Source organism: Dipodomys merriami, unplaced genomic scaffold, assembly GCF_024711535.1.
Source record: "Dipodomys merriami isolate MVZ:Mamm:240054 unplaced genomic scaffold, mDipMer1.0.p SCAF_3, whole genome shotgun sequence".
Taxonomy (NCBI): domain Eukaryota; kingdom Metazoa; phylum Chordata; class Mammalia; order Rodentia; family Heteromyidae; genus Dipodomys; species Dipodomys merriami.
The window spans coordinates 95,144,127-95,166,037 of NW_027204492.1; the positions used below are offsets into that span (position 1 = coordinate 95,144,127).

Sequence of the window (21,911 nt, forward strand, 5' to 3'; positions counted from 1 at the left end):
GTCTTGAGCCATGCTTCCAGACTGGCTCTTTGCAGGTTAGTTGGGAGATGGAGTCTTAGGGATTTTTCGGCCTGGGCTGGCTTTGAACTGCAATCTTTGCCACAAAAGCCCTTTATTATTTCCAATTAAAGCAACAAGGAGATCAAATAGATTAAGTAGAGCGTACCTTGTTCTTATCAAGAATTGACCAACAAATATTCTGCAATGACAAAAGTCATTGGATGTGAGAATCTCAGCACAGATAGTCACATAGTCAGTACCAGAACACACAACACAAAACAAAACAGGCAAAACTCAAAACCTAAAATTTTGACAACGTTTAGACATCTTTGCTAACAAAGTACATCAGATGGTTGGGCCTCCGTTACTAGGGCCTGTGAAAAGAGCAACTTGTTAGCAAGGCACCTTAGAATAGATGGAGTAGTAAGCTTGGTGGAAAGTTAAGGGGCAGATGGGGCCAAACTCTTAACCCACCATGTGGCCAAGATGGCGAATTCAAGGTGGTGAATTTCTGAAAAAATGCAAAGAACAAATAGATCAAGCTTAAATTGGCTAGCCTTTGAGAGGGAACCTAGAAGGGGGTCCCTGGGACCCAGCCTATGTCGCACTCTTCAGGGCACAAGCCAAAACGCTATAGAAGAGAAAGGGAGAAATAGGAAAAGTTGGACATGAATGGCAGAGAGAGAGAGAGAGAGAGAGAGAGAGAGAGAGAGAGAGAGAGCGCGCGCAAAGAGAACCTGAAAGTCAACAGACTTCTGACCATTTACCATTGCAGTAGCAAAAACTGTCTATATCTGAGAATGGCATAAAAATTAGGCGCTCTGGCTTTCCAGGGAGCACAGGAGGCATTTCAAAGGGGTTTCATCGCTCCTGCGTGATTTGCAGCACCCCATTAAATGTGTAGGAGAGTCAGTCTGGTGAGTCAAGGCAGAAGTGGCGTCCGGACTTCCCCCAGAGCCCTCTAGAGAGAAATGGCCACGCCCCCAAAACCAAGCGTCCTCGGCTTCAGAGGTGACGGGCCTTTCAGCTAAAGGCCTTAGGAGCTCTCTGGCGTGGCGCCACGTCTGGACACAGACTGAGCAACAGAGAGCCGTAGAGAGTAGTTTCACTCACCAGAGTAGAGAAGTGGTGTGGAGGTGGATGTGAAGGCCAGCAATGGTATTGATGTGCTGTGTCCACAGCAGACAGATGGGTTCGCAGAAGGCCGTCAGAACTGTGGGTATTCCTCAGAGCAAAAAAGGGGGAAAAAAAAAACGGAGAGGAATCCCACCTATCCTGACTTTAAGCCCTTCCCGGGTTTTGACACCATTTATGTTAGGTTTTAAAAAAGAGGTAGCTGAGTAAGAACAACACCACGCACGTGGTATTCAGGTAAGAGTAGGTTTATTCATCGTTCTGGCTGGCACCAGGCCATCTTGGCCCTACACGCAGTTGGGAAAGGCCTGGGAAATACCTGGGAAAGAGAGGTGGGAAAGAGAGAGCTGGGAAAGAGCGAGAGCTGGGAAAGAGCTGGGAAAAAGGGCTGGGAAGAGAGAGAGCTGGGAAAGAGCTGGGAAAGAGATATCTGGAAAAGCAACGTTTTATCTTTCTTGCTGTTGTTTTTAATGTACTTATAATGTACTGTGTGGTTTATTTTATTGTGAAAATACTGTAGAGAGGAGTTACAATTACATGGGCAAGATAATGAGTACATTTCTTTTTTTTTTTTTTTGTCGGTCGTGGGGCTTGAACTCTGGGCCTGAGTGCTGTCCCTCAGCTCTTCAGCTCAAGGCGAGCGCTCTACTACTTGAGCTACAGCGCCACTTTGGTTTTCTGGTGGCTTATTGGAGATAGGAGTCTCACGGTCTTTCCTGCCAGGGCTGGCTTTGAACTGACATCCTCAGATCTCAGCCTCCTCCTTTGTTTTCCCTTCCTGTCCCTTCTCATCTCCCCTCTACCCCCCCCCCCCCCGATCTCCCTCCTCCTTCCACCCCCCACCGCCAAAGTTGTAAAGTTCGTTTTCAACATAACGACTTGTACATCTCATTGTTGCAATGGGTCCACCTGTATCCCTATTTAAATGATTTGTTTTTTCCCTTCCCCTCCACAAATTATACCAGCATCAAATACAGTGAAAGCAGAGGTTATATCGTGGGGGAGGGACACACAAAGCAACAGAGAAATCATTTTATAAATATGTTAGAAACAATCACATGAAAGAAAAAACATTTGAATACTTATCTTGGGGTTCATTTTGCCTAACATCAACTTATCTGACCTTTTCTGCTTGTCTCAGACATATACTAGTTATTGCAAATAAGGGAAACCATGGGGCCTATGTTTCTTTGGGCCTGGCTTACTTCACTTAATATAATTTTTTCCAAGCCTTTCCATTTCGTAACAAATGGGGCAATGTCATTCTTTCTGACAGAGGCATAGAATTCCATTGTGTATGTATACCACATTTTCTTGATCCATTCATCCACTGAGGGGCATCTGGGTTGGTTCCATATCTTAGCTATGGTAAATAAGGCTGCAATAAACATAGGTGTGCTGGTAGCTTTAGTGTGGTCTTGTTTGTGATCCTTTGGGTAAATGCCCAAAAGTGGGATTGCTGGGTCATAGGGGAGCTCTATGTGAAGTCTTTTGAGGAACCTCCATACTGCTTTCCAAAGTGGTTGAACAAGTTTACATTCCCACCAACAATGAAGTAAGGTTCCCTTCTGTCCACATCCTCTCCAGCATCTGTTGTTATTAGAGTTCTTGATTCTAGCCAGTCTAACTGGAGTGAGGTGGTATCTCAATGTTGTTTTGATTTGCATTTCTTTTTTTTTCTTAAAAAAATTTTTTTGGGGGGCTGGGAAGGTGGCTCAGTGGTAGAGCGCTTGCCTTGCATGCCTGAGGCCCTGGGTTTGATTCCCCAGCACCACATAAGCAAAACGAAGAAAAAAGCCGGAAGTGGCGCTGTGGCTCAAATGGTAGAGGGCTAGCCTTGAGCTGAAGAGCTGAGGGACAGCGCCCAGGCCCAGAGTTCAGGCCCCATGACCGGACTCAAAAAAAAATTTTTTTGGGGGGGGGTCTAGTCGTGGGGCCTGAACTCTGGGCCTGGGCACTGTCCCTCAGCTCTTCAGCTCAGGGCTAACGCTCTACCACTTGAGCCACAGCGCCACTTCCGGCTTTTTTCTTTTTGCTTATGTGGTGCTAAGGAATCAAACCCAGGGCCTCATGCATGCAAGGCAAGCGCTCTACCACTGAGCCACCTTCCCAGCCCTGATTTGCATTTCTTTTATGGCTAGGGAGGTTGAGCATTTCTTCACGTGTCTATTGGCCATCCTTCTTTCCTCTTCAGAGAAGTTCCTCTTTAAGTCTTTAGCCCACTTATTTATTGGGCAGTTGTTTCTTTGAAGATTTGTTGCTGGGGGATTTAATTTTTTGAGTTCCAGGTATATTTTAGATATGAGACCCTTGTCTGTTATATGGCTAGTGAAGATCTTCTCCCAATCTGTGGGCTTTCTGTTGATCTTGCTAGCTATGTCTTTTGCCATGCAGAAGCTCTGCAATTTCATGCAATCCCATTTGTCCAACCTTTCTTTGATTTGTTGTGTTTCTGGGTCTCTATTAAGACAATTTCAGCCTGTGCCAAGGAGACTTAGGGTTTCTCCTATTCTATCCTGTAATGTTTTCAGAGTGTGTGTTTTAACTCCGAGGTCTTTAATCCATTTGGAGTTGATTCCGGTGCAGGGTGATATATAAGGATCTAGCTTTAGGTTTTTTGTTTTTTGTTTTTTTGTTTTTTGTTTTTTGGTCCGATCGTGGGGCCTGAACTCTGGGCCTGGACGCTGTCCCTCAGCCCTTCAGCTTAAGGCTAGCACTCTACCCCTTGAGCCACAGTGCCACTTACGGCTTTTTTCTCCTTATGTGGTGTTGAGGAATGGAACTCAGGGCCTCATGCATGCAAGGCAAGCGCTCTACCACTGAGCCACCTTCCCAGCCCCTAGCTTTAGTTTTCTACAAGTAGTTAACCAATTTTGCCAGCACCATTTACTGAAGAGGCTGTCTTTCTTCCATTCTATTTTTTTAGCTCTCTTTTCGAAGATTAGATGGCTATAGGTCTGTAGGTTCATTTCTGGGTTTTCAATTCTATTCCATTGGTCCTGAGGTCTGTTATTGTGCCAGTACCAAGCTGTTTTAATTACAATGGCTTTGTAGTACAGTTTGAAATTTGGTATTGATATTCCTCCAGCACCGTTCTTTCTGTTAAGGATCGTTTTTGCTATTCGGGATCTTTTATTGTTCCATATGAATTATTGGATTGCCTCTTCTATTTCCTTGAAGAATGAGGTTGGAATATTGATAGGTATCGCATTGAATTTGTAGATAGCCTTGGGAAGTATTGCCATTTTCACGATGTTGCTGTGTGATTTTTTTTTTTTTGTTTCTTTCGTATGTTCTTCCCCCATGGTATAACCCCGGGTTTCACTGTATTTGATTCTGGTGCCCTACATCTTGTATATACATTTTTCTAATTTGGGGAGTGGAGGGGAAATAACAAAATGCTGAAATAAGGATACAGGTTGACCCATTGTAACAATGAGATGTACAAGACACTATGTTGAAAATGAACTTTACAGCTTTGGCGGGGTTAAGGATGGTGGGAGGAGAAGTTAGGGAGGTGGGGAAGGAAGGAATGGTACAGAAAAACAAAGGAGGGGGTATCAACGCTCGATAGGAAGTGTACTCATAACCTTACTCATTCAACTGTAACCCCTTTGTACAGTATCTTTACAATAAAAAAATAAAAACAAAGCTCACTGTCCATCAAAAAAAGAATCAATTGGCTTTAGATGTATAGCTTACAGGCATACTCAACCATGCCTAGCTTACCAGATTTAGAGAAGATCACCTATAATTTCTAAAATTATCCATAAAACTGAAAGGACAGAACCCCTTTCAAACTCATTCATATTAGGCATAGTAATTTTAGCCAGAAGTTAACCTTTCTTTCATTTCATACTTTTTTGGTCTTTAGAGTTTCTGCTGAGAAATCTGGTGTTTTTTTTGTTATTTTTTGCCAGTCCTTGGGCTTGAATTCAGGGCCTGGGCACTGTCCCTGAGCTTCTTTTGCTCAAGGCTAGCACTCTGCTAGTTGAATCACAGTGCCACTTCCAGCTTTTTATGTTTATGTGGTACTGAAGAATTGAAACCAGGGCTTCATGTATGCTAGACAAACACTTTACCACTAAGCCACATTCCCAGCCCCTGAATCTGTTGCTTTATGAGTTTACAATTAAATGTCAGCTGTATGTCTTTCTTTCTTGTAATTTTTGATATTTTTTTCTTTGTCCTGTACTTTGGCAATTTAGTTGTACCATGGAGAGGTTCTTTTCTAGTCTTGTCTATTTGGGGTTTTAAATGCCTCCTATATTTGGATGTCCATGGTTGGGATATTTTCTGTTATCTGACTGAGCAGATTCTGCCCTCAGCATATAGTGCTTCTGCCTCTGGTATGCCAAGTATGTGGATATTTGATATTTTGTGGTGTCAAGTGATCTGGATATTCTATTCATTCTTGTTTATTTAAATTGGCGTCTGCATGTAATATCTTGGTAGAGGTGTCTTTTTTTGTCAGTTGTGGGGCTTGAACTCAGAGACTGGTCACTGTTCCTGAGGTGTTTCTTTTTTTTTAAATTTTTGCTCAAGGCTAAAGCTCTACCACTTTGAGCCACAGTGTCATTTCTGCTTTTCTAGTGGTTCAATGGAGACAAAAGTCTCACGGACTTTCCTGCATGGTCTAGCTCTGAAACATGATCCTCAGATCTCAGCCTCCTGAGTAGATAGGAGTACAGGCCTGTGAACTCTAATATTCTATCTTTTGGGCTGGGAAGTTGGCTCAATGGTAGAGTGCTTGCCTTGCATGCATGAAGCCCTGGGTTTGATTCATCAGCACCACATAAGCAGAAAAAGCCAGAAGTGGCATTGTGGCTCAAGTGGTAGAGTGCTAGCCTTGAGCTGAAGAGCTGAGGGACAGCACCTAGGCCCAGAGTTCAAGTCCCACAACTGACAAAAAACAAAAACAAAAAAAAAACCCCAGTATTTTCTTTTCCTTAATCTAATTTGTTGTTGAGGTTCTAGACTGAGTTTTAAAATCTGAATTGTTGAGTTTCTTGTTTACAGTATATTTGTTTAGCTCTTTTTCAGAATCTATTAAAATGCTCATTTGTATCCTGTATTGTCTTCCTTAACTTGTTCAAGTATTTATTTGTATTCTCTCAGATTCATTGAATTTTTTGTTTTGGTCGGTCGTGGGGCTTGAACCCTGGGTCTGGGCACTGTTCCCTCAGCTCTTTAGCTCAAGGCTAGCGCTCTACCACTTGAGCCACAGCACCACTTCTGGCTTTTTTCTGCTTATGTGGTACTGAGGAATTGAACCCAGGGCCTCATGCATGCAAGGCAAGCCCTCTACCACTGAGCCACCTTCCCAGCCCCAGATTCGTTGAATTTTTAATTATTCTTTTATTTTTTTGCAGCATTTCATACACTGTGATATCTTTGTGAATCTTAGAATTACAATTTTTTGTAGGTGGTCATCTTGCTAGGGTTTTTCTTTTTTAATGTCTATGTTGTGATTTGCAGAGATGAATATTGCTTTCACTTTTATATGAGGGCTTTCTTAGTAAGCAACATTCTCCTATAATGTGTCCTGAGGTATCAGTTATGCATTGAGTTTAGTTTTAATTGGACTTTATAGTGTAATCTTCCTATTCTTTGGCCATTATTAGTGGGTTGTGACCCAATGTATATTGTGCCATAGACTGAGGTATGAACTTTCTGTAAGTCTCACAAGAGTTGGGTCTCTAGGTAGTTCAGGCAGGTGGTGCACAACCAGCAGGGCAAGGAGGGTACACCATCTGCCATTATTCCTAAAGTGGCAGTGGTGCTTGCCTGATGATTAGCATGGGTGATTTGTAGATGAAGCTAGTTAGAATCTTCTCAGCTGCTCATTGAAAGCAGTTGGTAGAGAAAGCACAGATTCTCAGGTAAAGATTCTCTCCAGAGGTTTTTTTTGTGATGAGACACTGGTTCTATGGCACATTTCTGACTGCCTCCAGGGGCAGTGAATAGCAATGAAATTACAAAAGAACTGTACTAGAAATGGGGTGATGGGGCCATACACTTCCCATTATTGTGATACTTCCCAACATGGCTCCCATGTGAAGTCACACACAGATGTTTACTTTCCCCAGGTTGTAAACAGCTGTTTCCCCAAACCTCTGATTTTGAAAGGAAGCAACAACCTCTCTTCCCTGCACCGAATTCCTACTACCTAGAATTCTCAGGGAAATTGTATCAGAATCTCTTCCAAATTAAGCTGATTCTCCAGGTACCTACCTGCCTGCTAGAGTAGTACAGTGATACTGCCTTGAGATTTAGAGATAGGAAAATGTATGATTCTTGACCCCCACAGCAGTGAGCTCAGGCAATAACATGCTTTTCAAGATGGCTCAGAATATGCTGGACACAATGAAAAAGTTCTTCAGAAACAGGTTGTTCTGTAGATTCCAGATCTTTTCTCTGTCTAGACTATTTGTCTTAAAAGCCAGTCAACTCATGCCAAGATTTCCAGATATTCTGCATGTCAGATCCTGAGCTGGTACAGCTTATTACACTCTTTCTTTTTTACCTATTCTCCTGACTAGAGGGTATTCCCTCTCTCCCTGTCAAGCTGTCATAGTTTCTCCTTCTCTTACACACTCCCCCGAGATTTCTACAAGTCTGCACCCACACTCAGCAAACATAGTTCCAACATAGTTGTTTACATCAATAAGCACCTAAAATCCTATTGTTTTTATTCTAATTCATACAGAAGCAGGCCCAGTACCTCTAAATCACCATCTTCTATTTCAATTCTGTTCATTTTTAATCATCTTTATTGAGGTACAAGTTACAAAGAATAAAATTAATTTCTACCCTCACATCATTTATATGGGAATTGAGAATAGATTTTTTTTTTTTGCCAGTCCTGGGGCTTTAACTGTGGGCCCAGGCGCTCTTCCTGATCCTCTCTGTGCTCAAGGCTGGTGCTCTACCACTTGAGCCACAGTACCACTTCTGGCTTTTTCTGATTAATTTATTGGAGACAAGAGTCTCATGGATTTTCCTGCCCAGACTGGCTTCGAACCACGATCCTCAGATCTCAAACTCTTGAGTAGCTAGGATTACAGATATGTGTACCACTGGTGCCTGGCTGGATTGTATTGCCATATGCACTGTGTGTGTATGTGTGTGTGTGTACACGCGAGTGCATGCAGAAACAGATTTGCAATTATAAGTATATATACATAATCATATATAGTCTTCATTCTTTTTAGAACTATTTTTCTTTTATTTCAGACACATGTAGTGAACCTGAGTTCCAGTGAGAAGTCACCAGTATTTTCTCCAATTCAAAAACACAAGGTATAATTTGGAAAGTTATTATTTTCATGGTGGTTAAGAACAGTATTAATGTTTTTTCTTTGCAAAGTTTCTGGGAAGGACACAAGAAAGATAATCACTTATTTTAAAATTAAAGAAGTGGAGGAATACAATATAGATGTCCTTCATTTGGCTTGTTTATTGGTATGTATTTTCTGTGATAGTTTTATTGCTTGAATTTGCTCTCTGTGGTTACTTCCTTAAGTTACTATAATTTTTTTTATACTGGAGTTTGAACTCAGGATCTTGTGCTTGCTCACCTTGCTTGCTGGGCTCAGACTCTGCCACTTGAGCATGCTCTAGCTTGGCTTTTTGCTGCTTAGGAATAATGTCTTGTAGGCTTTCTACCTGGGCTGGCTTTGAACCATAATCTTCTGGATTACAGCCTTCTACTGAGTAGCTAGAATTATGGGCATGAGCCACTGGCACAGGCTTATAAATTATGCTTTCTGTCAAAAAATAGATTATAATTATAGTGCTTATGGCTATTGTTTATCAAAGTGACTGTGATTATAATTGAGTATGACTTTGAGGGAGTTACTATGCTGAGTTTCTACATGATATTAACTTTTAACTTTAAAATTTGGCAATCTTAGAGAAAATACCAGATAATAATTTTTCCAGTATTTATTTGGGCTTTGATTTTAAGGACTGGACAGCATAAAAGGCATGACAAAAACATTTGGAAATGAGGCAGACTGTTCATAGGTGAGAAAGAGAGACTTTTTGTTGTTGTTTTGTTTTTTTGTCAGTTGTGGGGACTGAACTCTTGGCCTGGGCACTGTCCCTCAGCTCTTCAGCTCAAGGCTATTGCCCTATGACTTGAGCCACAGGGCCACTTCTGGCTTTTTTTCTGCTTATGTAGTGCTGAGGAATTGAACCCAGGGCCTCATGCATGCGAGTGAGGCAAGCACTCTACCATTGAGCCAACTTCCCAGTCCCAAGAGAGACTTTTAATGAGTAAGGAATAGCTAGAGGAAAACACAGTCTGTGGTTTCCACAAACATGGAGAAGGATGAGTTTGCACTTTAGGAAAATAAAACAAAAAATGTTAATTAAAGTAAGAAGGCTATATAAAATATTTAATTTCTGATTCTAATGCCTTTGGCACTTAAAAAATCATTAAAGCCAAATCCTCTGAAATGCAAAACAATCTTTCTAAATCATAAAAATTTAGAATGAATCCTCACTATTCTTATCTGTATTAGTGAGAGGCATGTGAATGACAGCATTTCTGACTATAGATGAGCTTTTCTCCTCACCCAGTTATGTAAACACAGTAAATGTTGACCACTTTATTGTCTGTACTTCAAGCAGCCATCTTTTCTGTGTCTTTCCATCCTCTTCTGTTAGACTCTGGGCTTGGCCTCTTTTGAGATGCTTTATTATATGCTAGGGAAAGAAATACATATCCATTTGGAAATCAGTTCTGATGGTTAGGCTTGTATGTCGTAGGGCTCTGGAAAGGACTAACAAGTTTTATTCACTGCTTCTTAAAGGACAGGCCTAGAACAAATGAAAAAGAAAAATCTTTCCTTTTAAGCTGAACGATATTTCTAACTTCACATGTTGCTTTTATGTTTAGTCTCTGCCAGGTATATTTTATTGTTGTTTTTTTTTTTTTGTTTTTCTTGTTTTTTTGGGGGGGTCTGGTCGTGGGCCTGAACTCTGGGCCTGGGCGCTGTCCCTCAGCTCTTCAGCTCAAGGCTAGCACTCTACCACTTGAGCCACAGCGCCACTTCCGGCTTTTTTCCTTTTTGCTTATGTGGTGCTGGGGAATCGAACCCAGGGCCTCATGCATGCAAGGCAAGCGCTCTACCACTGAGCCACCTTCCCAGCCCTGCCAGGTATATTTTAATGAGTGAAAACTAAAAAGGATTGGCTGAATAAGCTGTTAGCTTAATTTGTAACTTGTCCTATTTTAATCATTTCTTTGGTAAAAAATAATGAACCCTTTCCATAATATATCTCAACTTGTAAAATTTATTTTAATTTTCCACCTTGAGACCATAGTTTATTAGATATTGAATAAATTAGCTTATAGAATAGGTCAACAATTTGATGTTTTCCTATTTTGTTCATTAGAAAATTATTCTTTCTTTTTCTTTTTTCTTTTTTTTGCCAGTCCTGGAGCTTGAACTCGGGCCTGAGCTTCTTTTGCTCAAAGCTAGTGCCCAACCACTTGAGCCATGGCTCCATTTCCTGCTTTTTCTGTTTATTTGGAACCACATACACAGACACACAGGTGTGCGTGCGCACGCACACACGCACACACACACCACCCATGTATAGATAATCTGGTGAAAATTATCTGGGGGGGGAGGGAGGAAATGGTGTGTGGCTCAAGTGGTAGAGCACTATCCTTGAGCTGAAGAGCTCAGGGACAGTGCCCAGGCCCAGAGTTCAAGCCCCACAACTGACAAAAAAAAAGTACATTCATCATTATTTACTATGTAGATAAAAATGATTTCATGAGTAGTTTCCATTTCAAACTTTCTCTTATAGAAATAACCTATTCATTTTTCAATATTTATCATTTTCACATTTTTATTTATTTTCTTTAATTTTGTAAATTTCATGAGCTCAAAAGACATCAAAATTTGAAAATTAAAAATGATAGAGATGATGGCAAACATATGCCAGAGTAATGTAAAAATGTTTACAGCATCTTACAAGATCAGTCTGAAAATGAATCATATCTAAAGACTGAGATTGGGAAAAAATGTAGAGAATAAATATGATAGATGGAAAAACTAAGGCAGGTAATAAGAATTGAAAGTCACACAAACACAAATATGTGTTCTTAAAATTAGACATGCCTATAGCATGGCATAAATTATCCCTAAAGAAAACACATCCGGGGCTGGAAAGGTGGCTCAGTGGTAGAGTGCTTGCCTTGCATGCATGAGGCTCTGGATTCAATTCCTCAGCACCACATAAGCAGAAAAAGCCGGAAGTGGCACTGTAGCTCAGATGGTAGAGTGCTAGCCTTGAGCTGAAGAGCTGAGGGACAACCGTCAAAAAGAAAGAAAATAAATCCTCACTAAAATGCCTAATAAATTGGACATTTTAATTCTTATAAACTTATAAGTAGGTTAAATCTTAGCAGTAATTTGTTACTTTTGTTAACTAATAGTAGAATGATGATTGCTTTAAAAATTTACAGAGCCAAGACGCAGTTGAGAAACTGAGCCAGCTTACAACCTGTACTGAAAATGATGATAATAATGAATATGAATTTGAAGAGATGTCAAAAACAAACGAAGATAAAATATGTGAACAACAGGTGGCAACAGGTGTCTCTGTGGTTCAAGTAGCTGAAACCTTGGAAGCATTTTCAGATGAGGAAGAAGGAAGTAGTGGCACACAGCAGGTGAGGCATCGGGCTGACATCAATGGAAAGGGTTTACAAAAAATGATGTTTAGACACAAAAATAACAATGGTATTGATCACCTTGATGCTAAGGAACTAGAAAAAGAAAGTGATGAAGAAGTAATTTTTAAGAAGAGCACTGGGCTGAAGAAAATGGCAAGTGTGAAAAATCTAAGCAAAAGGGAAAAGAAAGTGAAATTTTTACATTATGATAAATTTTTTGATGACATATCAGATAAAGATGCAAATTCTGTGTATGAAGAACATAAAGGTTATGTTAAGGAAAATAGGATTGGACAAATGATCACTGGCAGTGAAACATATTTCATAGAAGAGCCAAAAAGTTACATGGAATATAAAAGCCAGAGTCAGCAAGGCAAACCTAACATATTCTTGCATTCCAAGTCAGTACACTTTAGTAGTGAAGAGAAAGACGATGAAGTGGAAAGTGAGCACAGCTTGTGGTTCCGCAGAACATTTCTTAAACAAGGAAATGGTAATGGTTCCAGAAAGTCCAGATTCATGGGAAAATATGATTTTATTCGTGAGCATTTGTCAAAGATACCAGAGGAGCAGGAAGAAGCAAATGATTCAGAAGAAAATGAAATAGAGAAGCAAGTAATAGAAACATATAAGAAAAAATTTGAGGTGCCAGGAAGACAAAAGAAGAAAGCACAAACCTTATCAGATGACCTTACAGTCAGAGCAGAGGTGAGTGAAGGCAAGGGAGAGCCAGTGGGAGAGATAGTAGTTGGGCCTGAAGGTACAAGGGACCAAATCTGTGAGAAGGGTATTTCAAATGTGGAACAGTGGCAAAGGGAGGAGGATGAGGAAGAAGAGGAGGAAGAGGAGGAGGAGGATGAAGAAGAGGAGGAGGAGAAAGGAGGACAAGAAATGCAGTGCTTGAGTAAGGAACAGAAGAACCTAAAAGAGGAGAAATGGGAGAAAAGCAATGAGGAAGAAGGAGAGGAAAAGGGGAGGGACAAAGGCAACCAGGAGGAAAGAAAGCAAGAGCTAGAATGGGGAGAAGGGGATGAGCAAGGAGAGGAAGAAATGGAAGAAGAGCAAGGAGAGTGGGGAGAGGAGGAGGAGGAAGGGGAGGAGCAAGGAGAGGGAGAAGATGAGGAGGAAGGAGAAGAAAGTGCAGAAGAGGAAGAAGAAGAGGAAGGAGAGAGGAAAGATGAAAGAGATGAAAAGGAGGAAGGAAAAGGGGAAGAGGAGGAAGAAGAGGGAGAAGGAGATGAGGAAAAGGAAGACGAGGAAGAAGAGGAAGGAGAGGAAGAAGAAGGGGAGGAAGAAGAAGAGGAAGGAGAGGAAGAGGAGGAAGGAGAAGAAGAGGAAGGATTGAGGGAAGGAGAGGAAGAAGGAGAATGGGGAAAGGAGGAAGGTGAGGAGGGGGAAGGAGAGGAAGAAGAAGAGGATGAAGAAGGAGATGAGGAAGAAGAGGAAGGAGAGGAAAAGGAAAGGAGGGAAGGGGAAGAAAATGGGAGGAATGGAGAAGAGGAGAAAGAAGAGGTAGACAATGAGGAAGAAGAAGGGAAATTCCAGGAGATATGTAAAAAAGAGAATGAAAAGCAGGAAAGGCAGAGTGATGAAGAAGAGTCAAAAAAAATGAGCAAAATGAAAGGATCTATGAAATATGGCAAACATAGAACATATCAACAAAATTCAGTTACTAACTCAGAGGGAAAATGGAAAGAGCAGAGGTCCAAAATGCCAGTGCGATCAAAACAACTTTTAGAGAATGGGCCTCCAGTTTCCAAAACATTCTGGAATAATGTATTGCCACATTATTTGGAATTGAAATAACAGACTTTAAATTTCTCCAGATTATTGCAAGCCAAATTACTTGAATGCTGTATGCACAATATGCACTCATATTTTATTAAGTTAATTTTGTATGATGGTATTTTACATTTGGTGGAAAAAAATTGATGTCATTTGTGTTAGGGAGTCAACCAGCAGGAGGCTGGTAAAATCTGATGCCTCTTAAACTACCAAATTATAAGTGTATAACTATAAAATATTAAAAGACTGCATCAATATAATTAATATATAATCAACATAATAAATATAGAATAAAATATATTTTTATAAATGTATAATAAAATATATAAATACCTAATTAACATATATTACATTGTAAATAATATTTATTGTTAAAGGCAAATTTAGAAACTAGACGTATACCCTGAACATTATATTTGTTTACACAGGGCAGTTCATTTAAAACTAGTATGTGTCAAACCATCTGTGGTAGTGCTCACCTATGAGCCCAGCACTGTGGAGGCTGAAGTTGGAGAATTGAATTTGAAGCTAGCCGAGAGCACATAGTTAATAAGATATTGTCTCAAAAAAAAAAAAAAAAAAAAAGAGTACAGATCCTTAAGAACTACCAAAACTTCTGATTTTCTGATTTTGGGATTTGAACACAGGGCATACTTCCAGCCCTGTTTTGCACTGGCTATTTTTGAGACAGTGACTTATTTTCTACTTGGCGGGTTCCTGGACTGCAGTCTATTTTAGACTTCCTATTGTAGTGAGGTGGTCTCTGCCCAGCTGGCATGGAATTTCAGTCCTCTCAATCATAGCCTCATGTAGCTAGGATTCTAGCTGTGAGCCACCAGTGCCTGGTTGATTGTTTCCCCCCCTGCCAGTCCTAGAGCTTGGATTCAGAGCCCGGGCAGGGCACTGACCTGAGCATTTTTGCTCAAAGCTAGTATTCAATTGAGCCACAGCTCCATTTTCAGCTTTTTGATAGTTAATTGGACATAGACATCTCATGGACTTCTCTGCCCTGACTAACTTCAAACTGCAATCCTCAGATCTCATTCTCCTCAGTAGCTGTGACTACAGGCATAAGCTACCAGTGCCCAGCTTGATTTTTTGTAAATCAATAGATTAGCATGTATTTTTCAGTCTTTGACTATAGTTTACCCATTATATAAAGTAATTTTATAAAAAAAACTGATTTAAAACTAAATAATTTACATTTTAAAGAAATAGTTTTTTTAGTTTAGCTTTTGTGTCCTTTTTATAAAAATCTACAGTGACAGCTGTATTTGAAGTTTCGATCTTAATAATGTGATCTCTTTTAGTTACTCTCTAGGCAGATGGCATTATATCTAATGAAATGGAGATTAACAATCTGGGAGTGTGTAAAACTTTTGCTTATAGGCCAGGCAGAGTTACTTTTTGGAACTCAATTTCCTCATTTGTACAGTTAAGTGAATAATTGATAATAATACTTAAATTCTTTTCATTCTGAATTTGTTATTCTCTCATTTTGTTACTTGAATAGAAAATGTTTAGGAAAAATTATACTTTAAAATATGCCTAGTTTTATATAAAATATTTTTCACTCTTACAAAGTTACAGTTTTAATGTTTCTTATCTTTTATAACTTTGTATTTTAATCTCCTTCCTGAATTTTAACTGTACTGTCTGAATCTTCATTCTCAATGTTTTCTGTCCCTGATTTTTCTTCATTGACTATTCTGTAATTCTCATTTTGTCTTTTGTATGTCAGAATGTTTTAAGTAAAATAAAGATTAAATTTAAATAGTATTGTTTGTGGAAAGGCAAAAATATCTAATATTAGATGTTGAATTTTACAGGGGCTAGAGTCCACTAAAATAATTTCAGTCTTCCCTTAAAATTTCTAATGTATATTATGAAGGTAGTTTTCTTGTGTTTGGGTGTGTGTGTGTGTGTCACATGTGCTCCAGTCCTGGAGGTTAAACTCAGGCATGGGCCCTGTCCTAAAGCTTTTCACCACTGGCTTTTTGGTGCTTAATTGGCGATTACTGTAGTATCATGGATTTTCTTGCCTGGGCTGGCTTCAATCCTCAGATCTCAGCCTCCTGAGTAGCTAAGATTACAGGCATGAGTCACCAACTCCCTTTCCAACTGATTTCTTTTCTCAGTCCCTTCAGACACAAGGGGCAGAGAAGATTTTGATGTAAACATCCTGTACATTTTGTGTAGTTGAATTCAATGAGTAAAAGAGAATATGAGGAGAAAAAATGTAATCAAATGAAGTGCAGAATTTCCTAGTTGCAATTGCAAATTGTACTTAGCTACAAGCAGCTCTGGTAAATAGATAGGCATTGTGGGCCGTAGCCAAATTCTACCACATTCATTAACTTTTCATAACATAGAATTAATACTATGATAAAGTGTATGTGCCCAAACATTGTTTGTTTTCTCAGTCATGGGCTTAAATTTAGGTCCCAGATGCTGTCCCTGAGCTTTGTTGCTCAAGGCTAGCACACTGCACCTTGGAACCATAGCTCCACTTCAGGTTTTCTGGTGGTTAATAATTGGACATAGTAGTGTCATAGACTTTCATACTTGGGCTTGCTTCAAACTGCAGTCTTCAGATCTCCACCTCTGAGTAGCTAGGATTATGGGTGTGAGCCACCAGAGCCTAGCTCAAACATAGTTACCTCAAAAGTAGTTTGAAAAGGATTGAATAATATGGATGACAGACGTAGAGTTCATAAAGGAACTTTTTAAGGAATTCCAGGGAAATGAGAAACTTTTAAACTCAAGTTGTTTATGTTAGAAATAGAGGCATTCTTCTTCCCCTGAAGAGAGGTTATCATTTAGCAACATGAAATTGTAATTTTGAAGTGTGCCCATCTCAGAATGTGAACTGGTCTAGATGTCCACTTTGCAGTTTCTTTGCAGTTTCCTGGCCAAAAACTTTGTATACTCTTTAGAAGCAGTTGCTTTTACAAGCATGTGTTCTGATTAAGAGGATATACAGTTATTCAGAGACCAGCGCCCTCCTTCTAGCTTTATACTTTTTAGCTGGATAACTTGGACCAGTTTCTTAGCCTTTGCAAGCCTCAGTTTCTTCATCTGGAAACATCAAGTTAGAATAAGTGACCTGAGTGTTTCTATAGGAACATCTCTATTTCATTACCAACTAGAGCTTTGTCAGAATCAAAATTACTGGTATCTCTTATCCTCAATAACGAATTCCAGATCATACAAACTTCAGGCAAGCTAGCAGTTTTGATGAAGGTAAGCAGTGACCAAAAACTAAGTAATGAGCTCTTCAGTGACCATTTATTTAATTCCATATTAATGGCTAGCAAGCTTCTTACTTTCTAAAGTTTATCGAGAAGAGTCTACTAGTGGCTAGTAGTGGCTTAGAGGATGGCTAAAAGACCACAGACTTATATGAATAAAAGTGGTTTACATATTTATAAATTATATTTTAAAATATACTAATATACCTTAATATATATCTTAATAAATGTAAATATGGATATCATTATATATATTAGCAGAGAAAGAAAAGGAAGTTAAAAATGAGCACTTTGTCCCTATGGATTTGGAGATATAGATTAAAATAATTAGATCCTTTTTCATGTCCCCCATCTGCTGGTTGCTCAAGATTTGGCTGTAGTTTATCACTGATCATTACTGAGGGAAGTATGGGCTATATATGTAGAAGCCATTGAGTTACAGTTTCCTAATGAGTACTCTGTCAGAACAAGTCTTTAAGGTAAGCTGCGAATTTCCACAGAACATCTGCTGCTGCTGTACAGCAGCACTCAAGGTGAGTGCAACTAAAGTGCCTTTTCTTACTTTACTTGCTAAACATGTATACATACATTAAACCAAATGCAACCATCAAGGAAAGAGTTGTAATCCCTTCTTCTTTTCATCGTAAAAATATGTGGCATTGTATTCCCAGTACTTGACACATAGTTTAATGTTTGTTATATATTATTTATTCAACAAATATTTATGTACCAAACTTGCTCAGGTCAAGTGGATCTCAAGAAGTAAGGCCAACTTACATTCTACCTCCTGGGGCCCTCTTAGCTGTTATGTTATATGCCCTTTAGGTATATATTTCTTCAAAGAACACCTAGGAATATCAAGGTAACCCTTTCTCTTTTTTTTGGTCAGTTATGGAGCTTGAAATCAGGGCCTGGGTATTGTTCCTGAACTTTTAGGGTCAAGGCTAGTGCTCTATCACTTAGAGCCATAGTGCCACTTCTGGTTTTCTTGTGGTTAATTGAACATAAGGGTCTCACAGACTTTCCTGTGTAGGCTGGCTTCAAATCACAATCCTCAGATCTTAGCCTCCAGTAGCTAGAATTATAGGCATGAGCCACTGGTACCTGGCTAACCCTATTTCTTCATAGTGTTATTTGTTTCCTGTGGTTTTGGCTAGGCCTGTCCAAAGATAAAATATTACCCCCAAATGTATATCTTTCCTCCATTTGAATCCTTTAACTAATAAGAAGAAACAGATACTGTGTCTTGTGTATGCAGGGAATAAGATATGGCTCTTGATTTCAAGAAGCTCTGTAGGATGTACAAGAATTTTTTTCATACATTAGACTGTGTTAGGAGTGGAACTTAAACTGCCACAGAGAAGTCAGGAGAAAGCTCTTCATTATGAAGTAAAGAATCTTAAGTCATGAAACAAGACAGGTCAAACAAAACTTAACAAGACAACAAGGTTAAGGGAATGGGGCTTTCCAGGCTGATGGGAAATCATAAGAATAAATATTTGGTCTTGGGGCTGGGAAGGTGGCTCAGTGGTAGAGTGCTTGCCTTGCATGCAAGAGGCCCTGGGTTTGATTCCTCAGCACCACATAAGCAAAAAGCCGGAAGTGGCGCTATGGCTCAAGTGGTAGAGCGCTAGCCTTGAGCTGAAGAGCTGAGGGACAGTGCCCAGGCCCAGAGTTCAGGCCCCACGACCGGACCCCCCAAAAAAAGAATATTTGGTCTTACATGTTTGTAAAAGAGGTTAAAGAAGGGACTTGGGGATGTGGCTTAGTGGTAAAGTATTGCCTAGCATGCATGAAGCCCTGGGTTTGATTCCTCAGTACCACATACACAGAAAAAGCTGGAAGTGGCGAAGTGGCTCAAGTATTAAGGTACTAGCCTTGAGCAAAAGAAGCTTAGGGACAGTGCTCAGGCCCCAGTGTTCAAGCCCCAGAACTAGCAAAAAATAAAAAGATGTTAAAGAGTAAGTTGACTACACTTGGGTTTTTGTATAACCATCCTGGCAATTTATGGAGAATGGATTTGAAAAGAATAGAACCCAAGTCACAGATCACAGTTAGACTGCAGCAGTTATAGTAGGCCAGGCAAAGAATGAAGAGGGCCTGGACTAGGATTGTAGGGATGAAGACATGGGAACATGTATCTTTTTTTTTTTTTTTGTCGGTCGTGGGGCTTGAACTCTGGGCCTGGGCGCTGTCCCTCAGCTCTTCAGCTCAAAGCGAGCGCTCTACCACTTGAGCTACAGCGCCACTTCCGGTTTTTTCTGGTGGTTTATTGGAGATAGGAGTCTCACGGTCTCTCCTGCCCGGGCTGGCTTTGAACCGCGATCCTCAGATCTCAGCCTCCTGAGTAGCTAGGATTACAGGCGTGAGCCACCAGCGCCCGGCGGGAACATGTATCTTAAAGACATTTTGGGATGGAATTGGAAGTGAGGTGAAAAGCCATGTCTTCCTTCTTTTGGATTGGAAAATTGAGTGCTGCATGGAAAGAGTGCTATTCACTGTGTATATATATATATATATATATATATATATATATATATATATATATATATATAAAACAGTGTTATATATAATATATATAACATTACATTATACATATAATGTTATATATATAACATATATATATATATACATATGTACATATATAATATTTTTCCTATTTTATATATATCCTGCAAAGTAATTAGATGCCATGCTGAGGTAGAGCAAGGCTTAGAAAACAGTGCTTAGACCTTTGTATTTAATATCCTCTCACTACTATTTGGTGATTTCTAGTATAGTAAAAAACATGTTACCTTTTCCAATCCAAAAAAATAACCAAAAAAGCAAACAAAAGTCCTTAGTCGAATGCTGATGGCTCATGCCTGTAATCCTAGCTACTCAGAAGGCTGACATCTGAGGATCATGGTTCGAAGCCAGCCCAGGCAAGAAAGTCCATGAGATTCTTTTTTTTTTTTTTTTTTTTGGGGTCCGGTCGTGGGGCCTGAACTCTGGGCCTGGGCGCGGTCCCTCAGCTCTTCAGCTCAAGGTGAGCGCTCTACCACTTGAGCCACAGCTCCACGTCTGGCTTTTTTCTTTTTGCTTATGTGGTGCTGAGGAATCGAACCCAGGGCCTCATGCATGCAAGGCAAGCACTCTACCGCTGAGCCACCTTCCCAGCCCTAGTCCATGAGATTCTTATCTTCAATTAACCACCAAAAAAGTTGGAAATGAGCTGTGGCTCAAAGTGGTAGACTGCTATCCTTAAGCAAAAGAGCTCAGGAAAAGTGCCCAGGGTCTGAGCTCAAGCCCCACAACTGACCAAAAAAGAAAGCAAAGAAAACTCCTTGAAATTGAACTTTAATATATGTATTTTGTTGCTGATAGAACTTAGTTATAAAGTTTCATGATGCATTAATATATTGGGAAACCATTCTGTACCCTATATGACATTGAAGAAGGTCATGAATCCAGAATTGTAGCATGAAATGTTATGCTTTATAGTTCTTTAGATGTGGTTTTTTTTTTTAAACTTAAAAACTAGGGGGCTGGGTATGTGGCTTAGTGGTAGAGTGCTTGCCTAGCATGCATGAAGCCCTGAGTTCAATTCCCCAATACCACATACACAGAAAAGACCAGAAGTGGCACTGTAGGTCAAGTGGTAGAGTGCTAGCCTTAAGCAAAAGTTCAGGGAAAGCGCCCAGGTCCTGAGTTCAAGCCCCAGGACTGGCAAATAAAAGCTTAGTTTAAAGCTCCCCAGATGCCCTTCTTCCCATCCCCACTTCCCATTCTCTGTCCAAGGATAACCCCAAGCTACCTTCTAATAGAAGCCTCTAATTTTAAAGCATGGTATGTAATTTATCTGTGTATTACTGAGAACCAACTCAGAAATCTCATGCATACAAAACAAGCTCTCTACATCTGAACTATATCACCCAGCCCTGTGATTGTATTCTTAAGCACACTGAAACCTCACAAGAAACATTGGCTTTCTTACTATTCTGTAAAGATAATTTAAAAGTGTTACCCCATGTTGTGTGACCCCTGAAACAAGTCCTTTTGTGAGAAGTCAGGCCCATTCACCTCCTGTGTTCCTAACACAAGAATCTTACTTGACCATTCACCTCTTTCTATCTTAAATAGTAGTGCCAAAAATGTACTTAAACTTTACCCTTTCTCTTTATAAAACAACAGTTCTACCAATTTCTCCTAAATTGTTTCAGTTTGAAGGTAAGTGTTTTCTGTGTCTTAAAGTAGTTGTCCAGACGTGTATAGAATAATTTCAGATGTACTTAAAAAGTCCCAAATGCTTAATTGTAATTTTTTAGCAAAAAATGCCATTTTCTAATAGCTTTGTCAAATTTAGAAAATGATGTAGTTCCAGCAGCTCTTATAGTATACACTTTCTTTGTTACTGATTAAAATTGTAGTTTGTAGACATATATGTGTGATTTGCCTATTTCTAAAATAAAATTCCAAAGTCTTTTTTTTAATAATATCACTTTATTATTCTACAAGTACACTAATGTCTAAGCTAGCAAACCTGACAGGAATTGAGTTAGTGCCAGACTAGCCAAACTCTGCTGGGAATACAGTTCACTGTCCATGCCCATGTGAGACAGGGGCATAGTCTGAAACTCTGAATCTTAGCATTACGGTTCTTTCTAGTTAGTCTACCACTTATATATAATTATGTACATATTTACCATCCATAAGTAATGTTAGTTAACCATAGTTATGCATATGCATAATATGTTACCTAGAGGGAAAATCATGCAGAAATAAGTTTTTGGTTTCTGATAAATTATAGCCACCATAGCATTTACCCTACATAACTTCAAAAAAGTCTCAGTAGAGGATAAAGGCTAAAACCAATGCTTACTTCCTGTACTTACTAAGTATTACAATATGGACTATACATCTACCAAATGCATAGTGTTTTCTAATTTGGATTAGCTGGCTAGAAGCCACATAAACCAAGTTCTATCTCTATTTGAATTTTCCTCTGCTCTTAACAATCAAGAGCAAAGGATTACTATTAGGTACCCTTTTATCTTTGCCTGAAA

The 21,911-nt window shown here is 39.6% G+C and overlaps 1 protein-coding gene across 2 annotated transcripts in view; it reads left to right on the forward strand.

Annotated features, from left to right (window-relative positions):
• Positions 1 to 21,911, forward strand: part of Rpgr (retinitis pigmentosa GTPase regulator) — a 58,865-nt gene that overhangs the window by 27,613 nt on the left and 9,341 nt on the right. Inside the window, exons 13-15 of one of the 2 annotated variants that reach the window (XM_070040636.1) lie at positions 8,371 to 8,436; positions 11,621 to 11,827; positions 11,921 to 12,538. In XM_070040636.1, the coding sequence (XP_069896737.1) occupies positions 8,371 to 8,436; positions 11,621 to 11,827; positions 11,921 to 12,538 (891 nt within the window). The remainder of the gene's footprint in view (positions 1 to 8,370; positions 8,437 to 11,620; positions 11,828 to 11,920; positions 12,539 to 21,911) is intronic. The other variant, XM_070040635.1, reaches the window with a different exon arrangement.